Source organism: Girardinichthys multiradiatus, chromosome 13 (assembly GCF_021462225.1).
Source record: "Girardinichthys multiradiatus isolate DD_20200921_A chromosome 13, DD_fGirMul_XY1, whole genome shotgun sequence".
Taxonomy (NCBI): Eukaryota; Metazoa; Chordata; class Actinopteri; order Cyprinodontiformes; family Goodeidae; genus Girardinichthys; species Girardinichthys multiradiatus.
Genome location: NC_061806.1, coordinates 16,424,852 through 16,441,980, shown reverse-complemented (window position 1 = coordinate 16,441,980; position 17,129 = coordinate 16,424,852). Strand labels below are relative to the sequence as shown.

General features: G+C 38.9%; 1 protein-coding gene across 2 annotated transcripts in view; it reads left to right on the top strand.

Annotated features, from left to right (window-relative positions):
- The first annotated feature begins 458 nt into the window (after nucleotides 1-458).
- Nucleotides 459-17,129, top strand: part of col16a1 (collagen, type XVI, alpha 1) — a 119,761-nt gene continuing 103,090 nt past the window's right edge. For both annotated transcript variants that reach the window (XM_047383300.1, XM_047383299.1), the window contains exons 1-2: nucleotides 459-652; nucleotides 12,640-12,781. In XM_047383300.1, coding sequence (XP_047239256.1) covers nucleotides 12,706-12,781 — 76 coding nt within the window. In that variant the 5' untranslated portion in view covers nucleotides 459-652; nucleotides 12,640-12,705. The remainder of the gene's footprint in view (nucleotides 653-12,639; nucleotides 12,782-17,129) is intronic.

Sequence of the window (17,129 nt, the reverse complement as noted above, 5' to 3'; positions counted from 1 at the left end):
AATCTTAATAAAGTAAATTATTCACGTAATGCACCAGCAAGGACCATAGTAATCAGTATTTCCTGCCCTAATATAGCCCTTTCAGACAGGCTAAATGGAAGCAAGCCTCCTTTCCCCCTCCAGTATGCCATGATTCACACAGTAAGAGGTGAAAGGGGTGAGAAGTAGAGGGTTAAGAGGGGGTAGAGGCCCAGAACGGCTCAGTGGGGAGATTATAGAGATGCCCTGGGGCTCATTTTCCAGCATTTTGGACAAGGTGATGTCACTGCACGTTTGACACTGGGGGCTCCCATCGAGACAGGGGAGAGAAGCAGAGGAGAAACAGAGAGAGAGAGAGACAAAGGGGTGCTGGAAAAGAAACTGGAAGGGAGAGGGGGGAAGAGATAGACTGAGAGTGGAAAAAAGTAATAAGAAACCACACACTGGGGAGGTGGACTGTGCAGTAGTGGGAGAGGAGAGAGAGGGAGGGGAAAGTTGAACACAGACAATCCTGGAACAACTTTTTCTCTTCATTCCTTTCTTTGTGAAGGACGACTCAAGGAAAAAAGGGCAGAGGAACAAAAAAACAACACTGAAATAAATGTGAATGCTTGACACACACGCATGTCGGATTCATGTAATCACAAAGTTGTGGATTAATCAGCAGTTGAAGGTAAGTTTTTTACTTTTAAGGGCAGAAGAACTGACTCTAGAAGTTTTTGTTCAAGCAAAAGAAACTTAGTGGCTTTGACAGTAATGGAAGGCAACAGTTTTTAAATCTAACTACTGTGTCTCACTAATGCATGCAATTTAACGTTTTCCACATTTTGTCACGCTTCCACCACAAACATCAGTGTACTTTTTTTTTTTTTTCTACTTTACAGTCTAACACAACATATTGCAATCCATAATTGTTAAGTGGAAGGATAGGATACATGATTTCGCAAATTAAAATCTTAAAAACTGTGGCTTCCTTTTAAACCCTCCCAGGCCAGAACTTTGTAGAACCACCGCGTAATGTAATTACAGTTGAAAGGCTTTTGGGGTATGTCTCTACTTGCTTTACACATCAGGAGACAGAAAATTTGACCTATTCTGGAGTGTTTATAAACATCACTTTTTTAAGCCTTTCCATAGATCCTTAACTGGAATTTGGTGTGGTCTTCTGGCTCTAGTTGTGTGTTAAGGGTGTTAAGTGTGGTTTTCCTACTGGAGGGTGACCCTCTATCCCAGTCTTAGTTTTTTTTTTTTTTTGCAGCCTCTAACAGGTTTCCTTCCAGGATCGCCCTGCACTCAGCTTTACCCTCACAGCATGATGCTGCCACCTATCTGTGTCATCATTAGGATCATGTGTTCAGGGGGATGTGCTATTTCTGTCACACAAATCATTTTGCATGTTGTGATGTAGGCCAAACATGCACTTCAGGCTTCATCTGACCGTTCATCTACATGACACCTTCATCTACATTTTTTTTTTTTTTGTATTTTGCCAAAATGGCTTTCCACAAACTGCTGACGGGGCATTCTTTCATCAATGTGTTTCTTTTCACCATTCTACCAAAAAGCCCACTTTTGGGAAGTGCACAACTATTAGTTGCGGTCTCTTTGGATTCTCTCACCTGAGCTATGGATCTCTGCAACTCCTCTGAGGTTACAATGGACCTCTTGTCTCCTTCTATGTTCTATTTGCCTGGCCTGTTAGTTGAGGTGGAGGACCATGTCTTGGTATTTTTAAAATGGAGTCATATTCTATTATTTTCCATATGATGGATTAAATGCTTCTCAGACGTGTAAAGCTGATAATGTTAATTTATGAATTAACCCTTTTAACTTTTCACAATTTTTTTCCTTGACCTGTCTTTTGCGTTTCTTGGTCTTTATGATGCTGTTGTTCCCTATTGAGCCATAAAAAGCCTGAAAGCCTTCATAGAACAGCTTTATTCATATATAAATTATATATGCACAAGTGGACTATTCATTGATTACTGCTTATGGAAGTAAAAGGGTCTGCCTTAAAATGCACACTGCATTCTTCAGATTTTTATTTGTAAAACAAAGTTCAAAGCTTTCTCTTCTACTTCACAATTAGGGACCACCTTGTGTTAGTCTATTGTATAAAATCCTAATAAAATACATTGTGTAAAGTGAAAAAAATGTGAAAAGTTACCAGGGTAATGGATACTGTTGCACATCACTATAGATGTGGCAATGTAGATGTGTAGCTGCTCAGTAATTCCGACTAGCTAAAGCCCTATACTGCACATCAAATGGATTTTTTATACAAATCAAGCACCAGATGCTCATCAAAATAGCAAAATCTCACTGTCAACTAAGTAACCGAGGCATAATAATAAACTGTCTCCCATTGGATATTATTATCTGACAAATGGTAGTTGTAAGTATTTTGTGCATTGGACCTCTATACTACATTTTTTACCCACTTTAATAGTATGGCTGCTGGCAAAAGTGATGCTGATTTTCCCCTTTGTATCTTAGCCCAGACACAACTCATTGCAGGCTGAGTTGTTACTGTAAATGTTCTTGGCCTTCTTCCAGCACCCTGAAGCATGGAAAAGCCTCCCAACATCCCTTTTTTTTTTCTGGATCGGCTTCAGGTTTATCTTTTATAGTCGTGTCTGAGCAAATCGAGATGGCTCATCAAATTTTGACCCCTTTCTTCTACACAGGAAAGAAAATCAAGGACAATTTTGTGAGAAAACTTGGAAGAAACATCTGCTTTCCACATTATTGAGGTTGCTGAATCCTCCATATCCTGTGTGTTCTCCTGTAGTTAAACACACATGCACACAAGTACACAAAAACAACCAAGATTTGTTTGAAATCCCTCTGTGCACTTCCTTCATTTTCTAAAGAGTCCTTTTTTAGACATTTTACCTGACATCTAGCTGTAGTCCTGCATATTTCTCACAATTCCTGATTGTACAATGGACTTGCATTAAACTTTGAATACCACTTGAGTCTGCATTGTGCATAGGAATGTAAATGAATGCTAAAGGCAGTGTCATACCATGGCTTTGGCTCACGGCCAAGCAGGTTATGTCATCAGAGTTGGCCTTACTTACATCATCACTTTTGCAATTTGACTGAAACTGTCCTTTGGTACTGAAACTTGCAAGGCGCCTTGAGCGGATGTGGAAAGTATGAATGTGTCTTACAATTTACTCCTTTTGCTGGACCGCTCCTCCATCACGAGCTTCAAATAAAGAGGTCTTGAATACTGCCTGGAAGGTAAGTCATGTAGAAACCTGCCTTATGTCTCTTGAATCTGAAAAGGAGGTTTGGAGAATTCTGTTTTTTTAGTTGAAATGTTTCTTCTGCTCCAGGTCAGTGGATATCAGAGGTGTCTTCAAGGTTTCGTGGCATTTTTAGTCACCTTTATTTGCTCACAGTTTGAAGTTCCAAGTAACAGCTTGCAATGCACTCCCAAGTTTGGCCTAAAGCATGTCCGAGGTTTTTGATTTCAGGAATATTTTCGATGTTTGTGTTGCTTTCTTAACAGCAAAGAACAAAAAAGAACTGTGATTGTCTGACAGGCATTGTGAAGCAACTTGACTGATGTCAAAATGAACATATTTTCTATACTTCTGTATTGTGGTGCGAAGAAAGGTAAAATTGATTTGTTGGCCTTGTTGAGTATACTGACATACATATGAATATAAAAAAACAGCTCGTCAAACAGATGATCAAAGAGCTATACAACTAAAGAATAAACAGCATGCATCAATTGTCCAAAATAGATTCACACATGAACAAAATCAACACACATTCGGACTAATTGAAAATCAGATATAAGAATGAAGGGCATCAAAGTGGTTCTACATTCAGAGGTCTTTTTTATGTTGCATTTCATGAAACTGCAGGTAAATGAATATTTCAGTCTTGTAAGAAAACTACTGATATCTTTGAAAATGGCATGTCTAGTAGAAACATTCTTTCAATTAGACAACTGAGCAGATCGAGGCTCCAGGGTCACACAGTGCAAAGATATTCCACATGCACTGCAGTGCAACAGGAATACAGAGCTGGAAAATTTGAGCTGCAACGTTTTTTTTTTTTTTTTTTTTTTACTGCAGATGAAACCACCAGGTGTTACTGTGTGTTCCTATGTTAATTCACTTGGCACAAATTTACTCAGCACATGAGCAGGTTCCTGAATGTAACATCTTTTTTTTCCAGATGCTGATGTGTACTTATCCAAACAATTATGACTGCTTTTGCAGCATAAGATAGGCTAGATATCTTTTCCACTGCAGCTGCATCAAATGCTCCGCTATCAAGTCAAGATTTTTGGCAGGAATGTTGCACCATTCTGTGCCTTATAGTTTGGTTGGATGGGAGAATTTGAAACTCTGGTTGATGCACTCAGGGGCTGTAATGGGACCTTCTGGGGCTGACCATGATTCTCTTAACTTTGCATATCTTAGGCAGTATTTCTTAAGAGTTTAACCAGGCTCAAAACCAGATAACGAGAACATTTATCTTGCCTTGGACTAAGCCTGAACTCTGCCAGTTGCCATGTTAAGGTGCATAATCTTTTGACTTCCTCAGGCACATTGCATGATTTGATTCAGCCTGAATGGAGAAGTAATAAGAGAAAACATATATTTATTTCAAGTGATTATTAAAGTAATAGAACCAGTAATCATTAGGGATCTTGACTGGAGACACAAATACAACTGAGTAACAGGTGGATTAAAAGGCATGGAAATGTTATAGTAACATAAATTGTAGATTTGCAATCTTTGAATTGACAAACATTGGTGAAAAAAATACAACAGTTCAGCTCATACAAGGGAATTGCTGATCAAAACATTTTTAGGTCATTTTCTAGGTCAAGACTAAGAACTGACTGATTCTAAGTCCCACTTTGGGGACTGAAAACATTGTCGAATATGTGCTTAAAAATGCAAGAGCTTTGACGTTCAGTCAAATGCACTATACTTGATAAGTGATTTCTGATAGTATTGTTTAAAATGCCTTAATGGTCTTGTTCCCCCATACCTCTCTGAATTGTTTCAGCCATATGTTTCACCAAGGACCCTTAGATCAGCTGACCAGCTTTTATTAGTTGTACCAAAAACTAGGTTGAAGCTCAGAGGAGATCAAGCCTTTCCAGTTGTGTCTCAAAATTATGGAACAAGTTGCCATTAAGTATTAGGCATGCTTCTTCTCTTTCAATTCAGTTCACTTCAGTTTTGTTATATAGCACCTATTCACAACACACACAGTCTCACGTCACTTTACAAAGTCAATTCAGTCAAATCAAACAGATTTCAAGTCAAGTACATACATTCCAATATACCCTAAACCTTTTAACCAGTGTCATTTATAAACTGCATTTGACTGTACTAAGAAAAGGAAACCTACCAGATTGCATTGAGTCAGTGTCTTGCAGCATTCGCTACTCTTGGATGAGAATGTAGACAGTGGGAAGTCGCTTGCATTGACTTTGTAGATGTGTTTTACGTTCTCTTAATAACACAGTTATTTTTGGTGGCTTTTGACACAGTGTGAGTTGGTTTGTTGTTATTTTACCAATTTTTGTAGTTTGTATTTATTTAGCTTTTACTGTTTTTGTTATATTTTTATATTATTTTGTGTCTTGGATTGTCACTTTTTAGGACTGTACAACAATTTGGTTAAACAAATTGTTTTTTTTTATTTGCTGTATAAATAAAATGGATTGGGAATAAAATTTTCTCAATCTTCCCTCTTATGTCCTTTCAGTATTCCACCAGAGCTTGACAGTCCCATAAAATATGTATATGATCCCCTGTCTGACCATAGTTCATCCAACACTGGAATGAGATTGACCTTTTCTAAAAGGGTCAGTGTTTTTATAAAATGAGCCATCCTCCATCTTCCATTTGTCTTTTATATTTAAGGTGTTATCTGACATATCTGCTTGTATCCTCCTATAAATATGTGTAATGTGATTTTTAGTTGGTAGATTTTTTTCAATTAGCATAATAACGTATTGTTCAATACCTAACAGGCCTCTCTTTTACATCTCTTTGTGAGTCTGAACATAATGGCTATCTTTGATAATATTTGTTTGATGATCTGAAACATGCAAGTGTGCCAGAAAAGCGATAAGAAAATATTTCTGTGGGTGTGGCAAACCCATTTTTGCAACATATATAGCTGCAGAATTTGGTATGTTTTCATGCAAATTAGTTTGCTGAAGACCTAGTGCAATGCCAGTATGTATACTCTGCTTTGAAATGACTTGTTGGTAATTCAACTAACATACTAGTTAGTTACTAGTTAGTTCATTCCCTAATTTATACCTTTGGTAAAGTGTTTGATGACAGAAGAGTGAAAGAGTAAAATTCAAGACAGTATAATAAGAGTGTTTTTTGTTTGTGTCAGATTATAATACAACCTGTTTTACAAAAGCATTAGGAGGACCTCACACTGATTTAATCAGAGATGGCTTAGAACAAAGAAGAGCTGCAGGGAGGTAATTTGCACAACAGCATATAGGGGAAGCAGCAAAATGCTCTGTTTAAGATTGTTATTGTAGACTGTCACAACTAACAGTATGCTTAGTATTAGTAAACATCGTATATAACATGAACAAATCCAGTGTTGTCAAAACTCCAGCAGTTCTTTTATATTTAGCTGCACTATTTCACTTTAGTTAAGGCATTTACTTTGTTGACAAAAATATTGGGGAAAAGGAAAAAGTCATATCAGAATCAGCATGATTAGAAGGCTCCACATATTCTATTAGTATATTATTCCCTGAAGCATCCCAGTGCTTGCCGCCAGCTTGCAGATCATTTTCTGTTGTGCATCTTTGTCTTCCTCAGAAACAGGTTTATCATACTAGATTTTAGGGTAGAGTTGAGATGACGATACAATATACAAAATACTGTATATTGGGTTTATGATTGGGTTTATTGACTCAAAATTTCACAAAGTAGCAGCTGGTAATTTTACCCCTTTACTGTTTCCTACCTTTGCAATTTAACTGTTTTATACCTTACTTTCTAAAAATGGTGCAATCTAACAGTCTAAGATATTTTGTAAGGACAAATCATCCATACAGGCCAGAGGGACAATATATTCTTGCTTTGATCCCTGCTTTGACTATAAACGATTTAAAGAGACATTTCTGTACTCTACTCATAGACTGGAAGAAAAAGTTAGTTGACAAAGTGCTGAAGACAAATTGCCTCCATTGTAATTTAGGTAATCAGTACCTTTTCTTCCATGTATCAGACGCAATTAAAGCTGTAATGGAAAGAAAAAATATAAGCTCAAATCCTTTGATTGATATATGCATTTTTGTGTTATTTATTTATTTGAGTTCAAGTGTCTTAGTGTCCTGTTTTTGAGTGATGGTATGATGGAGCGGAAGATGGATAGACAGATTGAGGCCTTGTCCACAGTAATTCAAGAGCTGGTCCAAAAAGTGAGTCTCTCAGTTTACTTGCCCATCAACACTCTGACCTTCACCTTTGGTCCCAAAACATGAATCATTACCGAAAGAACAAGGTCCTAAATACAACATCATAAATGAGCATCCTCCGCAGGGTGGCTGGCCTCAGCCTTAGACATTGGGTGAGGAGGGCCAACTGATCTTGGAAAAGTGGAAGAAATTGGCTCCCCATTTCAGCCAGATGACTATCATGAAATATGACAGACTATGACCCCCTGATCAAACTAACCAACCACGGGTCATTTGATATTCACTGAAATCAAAACAATCCACATTTCCTTAGAGCAGAGTATAGGTAGATTATATAAAAAAAATACTTCAAATCATCAGTTGTCAAAGTGTGTCAAAACATCCCCCTTGTGAATATAAATTGACACATGGTCAGCAGAAATTGTCCTGCGGCAGACAGCTCAATTTCATATGTGAAAAATGCAGGTGTTAAATAAAACTATAAAGGGTCAAAATGGTGCTGGGGCAAAAAGAGCAACACCTACCAGTGAATCACCCTGAGAGGCAAAATCACAAACGTATTTGTGGCTCATAGTTTGTGGCATCACCACTGTGATGCAGTGTCCCCACATTTAAATGAGGCATTAAGCATATATATATAGGGCAGGGTTCTCCAACTGTAGTCCTAAAGAGTTATTGTCCTACAGCAGATGCATCTCTGTTTCAGTATTCCTGAATTAAATAATTAACTCATTACCAGGCTTTTGCCAACCTTGATGGCATGCTAAAGAGGGAATTCAGCCATTTTATTCAGCTGTGTTGGAGCAGGGATGCATCTGAAAGCTGCAGGACAGTAGCTCTAAAGGACTGGAATTGGAGACCCCTGATTTTTATGTTAGTTCCACCCAAAGCATAATATATATCTGAGCAACATATGGATAAGGCCATCCTATATGGCTGGTGCGGCCTGGCTCAGGGATGACTGTTAAATACTTGACCTATCAGTCAGCTCCCTCTGAAAAGCTCTGGCTGAAAGGACTGCAGCGTAGTGAGAACTTGAACTGGCACTGGCAATGTACAGTTCCTCCTGGTTTCCCTCTGTAACACTGTGGCCAGTTCAATACAGAGCTCCAAAATAGTTGCCCTGGGGAATCTAAACTGGCTAATAAGCCAGGCATCATCATGTGCCAGCAGGTCAGTACGATCTCTGAAAGAAAACACTCCCTTCGACTTCTCCCATCGGGATGTCCTCCAGCTGTGCCAAAGCTGCCATTGTTCTACCATTACATGCAACTTTATGCAGCTATTTATGGACATTGTAATTGTTGCCACCTTGTCCACCTTAGGAATCATCAAACCTGACTTGTTTGGAATTAATCTGCTGATCCGACACATTTTCTTTCTCAGTGAGAATTAAAGTGCCCCTTAGATGATTCACATGCATTTATGCTCCTCAGGTGACAAAAACAGAGGAACGTTTACAGTTTCCATCCAACTGAGGTTGTTTCCATTATTTTCTGAGGTACAGTATGTAACATGATTGCATGAGGCTAAATGTTATTCAGTTTGAATACAATGTCAGTGTATTTGTTATTGTCAATTGAAAAGCTTTGTGTGGCTACAGCACATTTTCACAGCAGGTTGAAAATTTGCATGGAATTCCACACACTTTCACGCAACGTTCATTTTTGTGCATTCCAAATTGTGCGTAAACATTGCAGTTTTTTTGTGCAAGTACGCTTTTTACATACGACCCCAGAGCTATTTGCAGATTTTGCAAAAAGAAAAATTGTCGCAGTTGTTAGAAAAATGAAATGCTGATTCCACTGCTTCTCAACTTTGCCTCCTATTCTTAAAAAGAAACACATTGTTCTTAGAGAAATAGAAGAAAATGGAAAAAGTGTCTATGGGGTGCAATGTTGTGAATGTGGATGATGGATCTTGGTCATCACTTCTTTCCTTCATCTGTTGTTGTGAAGCATTTTTAGAGCTGGATGAAATCTGCCACTGTTTTCCTTCCTGTAAGGACTGCATTCACAGTGACCGCTTACAGCCAGACCTTTGGGCAAGCCTACTAGCCTAACCCCATCCTGGCTTTATCTGCTGTAGAAACCAAAGAGAGAGTGTGTGGGAGTGTGTATGTTTGTGTGTTGGGGAATAGATATATGCCTGGCAAAACATATTAGGAAGTCTATTAAACTGTTTTGGATTTAGGCCAGATAATAATAGAAATGAGCTTTTCCTGCATATGTGGGCTCCACAGACTGTGGATGCGTTATGAATTATGTTCTCTCTGTGAGCTTTCTTATTATTGTGATCAGGCTGCATGAAGCCTGTAATAATGGCTGCAGCTCCAGAGTCCTCAGAACACAGCTGTCAGAGGCTTTTGATTTACTGTCCACCCATCCAGGTGCAGGAAGAAACTTGTGTCTCGTAGCTTTTCTTTTTCTTTTTTTTTTGCTTGCAGCTACTTTCACCAAAACAGTGTCCAAGTTGTCAGCAAAAAGAACCCCAAGATAAACAGAGAAATAACATGATTATACAGACTCTTGCAAGGAATCTCGAAAGAACAGAAGTAAAAACAGTAGGCAAGACAAACCTTCAGTCCCAAAACCAATACAAATACAGAGTGATGATGTGTCAAGGCATCTTCAATATTTCAGAGCAAAATTAGACAACACAGTCAGGTCACACTAGGTGATATTCACGGCCTTGCTGGAGCCCCGCATTGTGTAACCATCGGATGGAGTGTATGGAGGTGTGTGTGTGTGTGGGGGGGGGGGACATTTAGGACAGGTGTGCGTGTACAGAAACACTGTCCCCCTACCTGGGTGCCTTCAGGGCCCCCTTGCACTGGGAAATGAAGCAGAGTTATGGGTCCTAACACATGCTGAGGTCAAGTACTGGGTCAGCTGGGATTTGTTTATGCGAGCTGGCGTAGGTGTGGTTATGTGTTAGCTTTCTTCTGCATGTTTATGGCTGAGAAGCGGTACAGTGAGTGGGGAGGATTACAGAGATAAAATATAACCATTATTTACACGTGGCATGCTTTTTAGTATGCATCTGTGTATGTGTGCTTGTTGTTGGGCCACGTGGAAACATCTGGTACAACATAACCCTGGCTCCAGTGGAACAGTCTCCAGATGTGTTTAGCCCAGTTGATTTTATGTAATCATTGTTTACTGCAATTTTGTGCTGTGTTTTTATCTTATGAAATTGGGTTCTTTACTTTGTGCTTTGCAATGAAGCGCACACAAACAGTACTTTGGAAAATAATTTGACCCCTTTCAGATTTCTACTGTTTTTGCTACTTTGTCAAACTCACATGTACCAATCATGAAGTTAATTTTACTATCAAAGGCAGCCTGAGTATCCAGGTGCAGGAATAATAATATACTATTTACTAAAAACAGTTTGTTCATAAAAAAAATGTTTTTTAAAGTAAAAAAAGGATGCTATCTTAATCATCCGTGCTCCATGTAACAAAGTAATTGCCCCCCTAAACCTACTAAGTGATTGCGCTAACCTCCTTTTTTTTTTTTTAAAGTAGCAAGACAGGGAATGGGGTAGAGAGAGAGGAAAGACATGCGGCAAACGTCACCAGGCCTTGACTCGAACCCAGGACAGCCATATTGAGGACTAAGGCTTTCGTACATATGTCACACGCTTTAACAAGCCACACCCTTAATGGCAACACTTTTCATCAAGTAATTGCCATAACTGACAACGTGTCTTGTATTGCTGTGGAAGGAAATTTGGTCGCAGAATTCTTTTAAATCAGCAACCTTTTTGAGCCTCAATGACACAGAATCCATTAGGATCCACAGAATATCTTTGTAATATCTTTGTATCTTGGGGATTATTGGAATGTGTTTTGCAAATGTGAAATTGGACTTTGTTTTCCATGTTCAGCAGTGGTTTTATCATCAAACTCTTTCCTGGATGCCATTTCCCTGCATGCTCAGTCTCTTTCTTACAGTTGGGTTGTGAACATTGACCTTAACTGAAGTAAGAGAGGCCTGTATTGCTTTAGATGTTGTTTTTGGTCCTGTTTGTGACCTCCTGATTGAGTCGTTGATGCCCTTTTAAAGAAATTATGGAAGGCTGGGCACTCATCGGCAGTTTCACCACTGTTCCATGTTTATCCCACTTGCAGACAATGGCTCTCACTGTGGTTGCCAAAGCCTTAAAAGAGGCTTTGTGTTCATTTCAGACAAATGAATGTCAATGACGTTTGTTTTCTACATGTTCTTGAATTGTCCTAGATATGTTTTATTTATCTATCAGCTTACTGATAGGCTCAGTAGGAAGAGTAGTCGTCTTGCAATCAGAAGGTTGTGGGTTTGATTCCAGCTTCCTCCTGCCATAGGTCAATGTGCCCCTGGGCAAGGCACTTAACCTCAAGTTGCCTACCAATCTGCGTATCGGTATATGAATGTGTGAGCGTTAGTGTGTGCAATTGGGTGAATGTGGCTCTAGTGTAAAGCGCTTTGAGCGGTCTGTATGACTGGAAAAGCGCTATATAAGTTCAGTCCATTTACTATAAATTGCCAAAAAGGTTCTATTGCAGTGATTTCTTGATTCTGCTGTTGTGGCAGTAATCAGGCCTGGTAGTAGCTTGTGAAATTAAACTGATCTGTCCAAAAAACCTTATTTATTTGCAATTTATTTAGAATTTAAGAAGGGAACAATTATGTTTTTTTTTTTTTTTTTACATAGAACCAGGTTAATTTTGGTAGCTTTTTTTCCTTAAATGAAATCACAATTTTAAAACTGCATTTTGTATTTGCTCTGGTTTTCTTTGTCTAATATAAAAAATGAAATAATAGTTTGATGATCTAAAACATGTAAGTGTGAGGAAGAACAGCAAAAGCAGAAAATCTGAAGAATCTGCAGGGGTGCCAATAGCTTTTCACAGCATTATATTTACATGCACATCTATGTGTGCTCCTCATTCAAAGGGCAACCAGATGGACAGGATAATGACTATGATCAGACTTTTGGAGAGTTACACTCCTTAATGAGGGCCATTCTGGTTAATTCATATGCCACTAACAATGCCTGCAACATACCACATCATTAACACATCAACTGTGACAGACTCATAAATATACATCAGCATGTATTTAGGAGTCAAGAATAATGCACAGCTGTCGGCGAAGTGAGCCGACTTGGTGGTACACTGAGGAAAAAAAAAAGATTTGACATTGTTGACTTTTACTTTTTTCTCTTCTGTTCACCAGTCAGCCGGCAGCTGAGGCGGGGAGAGGTAAGGAGAGGCAAGGAGCTGTTTTCAGAGGGATTAAACCATGTGGCTTCTGTGCTCCTCTCTGACTCTGTTGGTGATCAGTTTTGGATCATGTGACACACTGACGATAAACGAAGGTGAGTTTAATGGTTTTCAAGTCATGGCTTCTTATCTGTCAAAATACAAAATGTAGAAGTAAGAACCCCCAAGATACACTACATTGCCTAAAGTATTGGGTCACACCACCCCATGAATTAATTTCGGAGTTCCAAACACTTCCATGGTTGCAGGTGTATAAAGTGGTGTGGAGAAACCTGACTGGTCTGCACACAGTCCTGACCTCAACCTTCTTGAACACCTTTGGGATGAATTAGAGCAGAGGCTGCAATTCTGGCTTTCTCATCTAACTATAAACACTTTCCTGAACCTTGCAAAAGATGTTTACAGAATTGTTAAAGTGCAATTGCTGGCAAAGGTGGGTCCATCAGCCAAATGGACCTTACAAATTATGAATAGGATGTCATCATGTAGATGTACACCTACTGAACCTTTACAACAACAAACTTCAGTTATGTACTGCAATTTCAAGTGATCAACCAGCACAATGTTCAATTCAATTCAATTCAATTCAATTCAATTCAATTCAATTCAGTTTTATTTATATAGCGCCAATTCACAACACATGTTGTCTCAAGGCACTTCACAACAGTCAGGTACATACATTCCAATTAATCCTAACCATTGAACAGTGCAGTCAGAGTTAGTTATTTATTCAAACTGGATAAAAAGTTTTTCTATCTAAGGAAACCCAGCAGATTGCATCCAGTCAGTGACTTGCAGCACTCACTCCCCCCAGATGAGCATGTAGAGACAGTGGACAGTCACTGGCATTGACTTTGCAGCAATCCCTCATACTGAGCGTGCATGTAGCGACAGCGGAGACAAAAAACTCCCTTTTAACAGGAAGAAACCTCCAGCAGAACCAGGCTCATGGTGAGCGGCCATCTTCCACAACCGACTGGGGGTTAGAGAGAACAGAGCAGGGACACAAAGAGAACAAAGAAGCACTAATCCAGGAATACGTTCTATGGGAAGGAAAAGTAAATGTTAATGGATGTAGCTCCTTTAGTCGCTTCACCTAGAAAGAAAGAACAGATAAACTCTGAGCCAGTTTTCAAGGTTAGAGTCTGAAAGAGATCACATATAATTAGTTACAGTAAAGCTCAGTGAATCACCATGTTTAGGAGAGAGAAAGGGTTAAACACTAAAAGACAGGGCCATGTGGATCATCGGTAGAGGGTGAGCATTAAGTTGTTGCCAGCAGAAGCTCGGACGATTCCCCTCTCCAGAAAGGTGTCACAGATAGACAGAGCCAGGCCAGGTGTAGCTTCTAGGAAGAGAAAAGAGATAACAAAGTTAAAAGCTGAAATAACAGCAAATAATGCAAAATTGGAGAGTAGTGTGAGAATGTAGCGAAGAGGGTGAAAATGGTCGTTATGTCCTGCAGCAGCCTAAGCCCAATGCAGCATAACTACACAGATAGTTTCAGTTCAGATTATTTAGTTAAACAGCGCTTATTTACAACAATGTCGTCTCAAGGCACCCCACAAAGGGTCCCACTGATGGTCATTGTTATACTAAAAAACAAAAGGATTGGGATACCTCCCTCTGTCAGAGTGATTATAACCATTGGAAAAGAGAAGGGGTTATACAGGTAGCAGAAATGGAGGGTGTGTTTGCACCTCAACCATAACTGAACCGGTTTAGGGAGGGAGGAAGGCTCCCTCCCTGATGACCTAAGCCACTCTAACTATAAGCTTTATCATAATGGAACGTTTTAAGCCTAGCCTTAAAAGCAGACAGGGTGTCTGCCTCACGGACCAAAACCGGGAGCTGGTTCCACAGGAGAGGAGCCTGATAACTAAACGATCTGCCTCCCATTCTACTTCTAGAGACTCTAGGAACCACCAGTAAACCTGCAGTCTGAGAACAAAGTGCCCTGTTAGGAACATATGGAACAATCAGATCTCTGATGTATGATGGAGCTAGATCATTAAGGGCTTTATATGTGATGAGGATAATTTTAAATTCTATTCTGGATTTAACAGGGAGCCAATGAAGGGAAGCTAAAATAGGAGAAATATGGTCTCTCTTTTTAATTTTCATCAGAACTCTTGCTGCAGCATTTTGAATTGGCTGAAGGCTTTTAACTGCATTTTGTGGACATCCTGATAGTAAAGAATTACAATAGTCCAGCCTAGAAGTAACAAAAGCATGGACTAGTTTTTTAGCATCACTCCTGGACAGGATATTTCTAATTTTGGCAATGTTCCGGAGGCGAAAGAGGGAAATCCTAGAAGCCTGTTTAATATGGGATTTAAATGACATGTCCTGGTCAAAAGTAACACCAAGGTTTTTTACTTTATTGTCGGAGGTCAATTTAATGCCATCCAGGTTAAGTGATTGACTAAGCAGTTTCTTTTTTAAGGACTCCGGTCCAAAGACGACAACTTCTGTCTTGTCGGAATTTAGAAGCAAAAAATGTAAAGTCATCCAAGTTTTTATATCTTCAAGACATGCTTGTAGTCTATCTAACTGGTTGGGCTCATCAGGATTTATGGATAAGTAAAGCTGAGTATCAGTGTAACAGTGAAAATGTATCCTATGCTGCCTGATAATTTGACCTATTGGAAGCATATATATAGTGAAGAGAATTGGCCCAAGTACTGAACCCTGTGGTACTCCACAATTAACCATGGAGTTTAAAGATGATTTATCATTTACATGAACAAACTGGAATCTGTCAGACAGATAAGATTTAAACCAGCCTAGCGCTGTTCCCCTGATCCCTACAGCATATTCCAGCCTTTTTAAGAGAATATTATGGTCGACTGTATCAAATGCAGCACTGAGATCTAACACAACCAGTACAGACACAAGTCCATTATCTGAGGCCATAAGAATATCATTAGTGACTTTCAGCAGAGCTGTTTCAGTGCTATGATGAGCTCTGAAGCCTGACTGAAACTCTTCAAACAGGTCATTGCTGTGTAAATGCTCACACATTTGATTTGCAACTATTTTCTCAAGAATTTTAGATAAGAATGGAAGATTGGATATAGGTCTGTAATTTTTCAAGTCATCTCGATCAAGCGAAGGTTTCTTAAGTAAAGGTTTAATTACAGCTAACTTAAAAACCTATGGTACATATCCATTAACTAAAGATAGATTAATTATATCTAAAATGGGGCTGGTAATCAGAGGGAACACTCCCTTAAATAATTTGGTTGGGATTGGGTCTAACATACAAGTTGAAGGTTTAGATGAAGCTAATATTTCTGATAACTCAGGAAGCTCCACAGGATCAAAACAGTCCAAACACAAATCAGGTTCTGCAGTTATTTCCAATGTTGTCTCACTTGCTCAGGATGAAGTAATCATCTTCAGGAGTATGTCAAAGATTTTATTTTTAATAGAATCAATTTTACTTAAGAAGAATCCCATAAAGTCATGACTGCTAAGAGCTAAGGGAATGGATGGCTCAACAGAGCTATGACTCTGTGTAAGTTTAGCAACTGTACTAAAGAGAAACTTATGATTATTCTTGTTTTCTTCTATTAATGATGAGAAATAAGCTGTTCTGGCTTGGCGAAGTGTCTTTTTATATAACAGTAGGCTATTTTTCCAGATTAAGTAGGAATCCTCTAGGTGTGTAGGGTGCCATTTTCTCTCCAATTTTCTAACATTGTGCTTTAAAGTATGCAGCTCTGAATTAAATCAAGGAGCCTGCCTCCTATGAATGATTACCTCCTTTTTCAAGGGGGCTGCATTGTCTAATGCATCACGCAATGATGAAGAAACACTGAACAAAAGAGTCAATTTGTGAAGGGGCAGAAACAGAATTATTGCCCTCCACTGTGCTTTTCAGTGATAATGAGGAAATTAAAAGTGGAACAGATTCTTTAAAGGTTGTTACAGCATCGCCTGATAATGATCTACTATAATGAAATTTTTTTTCAGGTGTGGAGTACTCGGTTAAATGAAACTCAAAGGTTATTAAGAAATGGTCAGATAGGACAGGGTTATGAGAAAATATTGTTATGTCTTTACACTCAATGCCATATGTCAGCACAAGGTCCAGAGAATGAAGACAAAGGTGGGTAAGTTTGTTAATGTTTTGAGCAGAGCCAATTGAGTCTAAGATAGCATTGAACGCTATATTTATGCTATCATTTCAGTGTCAACATGAATGTTAAAACCCCCCACTATAATAACTTTATCTGTATTTAATACTAAATGAGATAAAAGGTCTGAAAACTGATCTAAAAATTGAGAGTAAGGGCCTGGTGGATGGTACAAAACAACAAACAGAAGTGGTTTTAGTGCTTTGCAATTTGGATGAGGAAAACTAAGGTTTAAATATTCAAAAGAGTTGTAACTATTGATTGGTCTGGGACTAATCAATAAATCGGACTGAAAGATAGT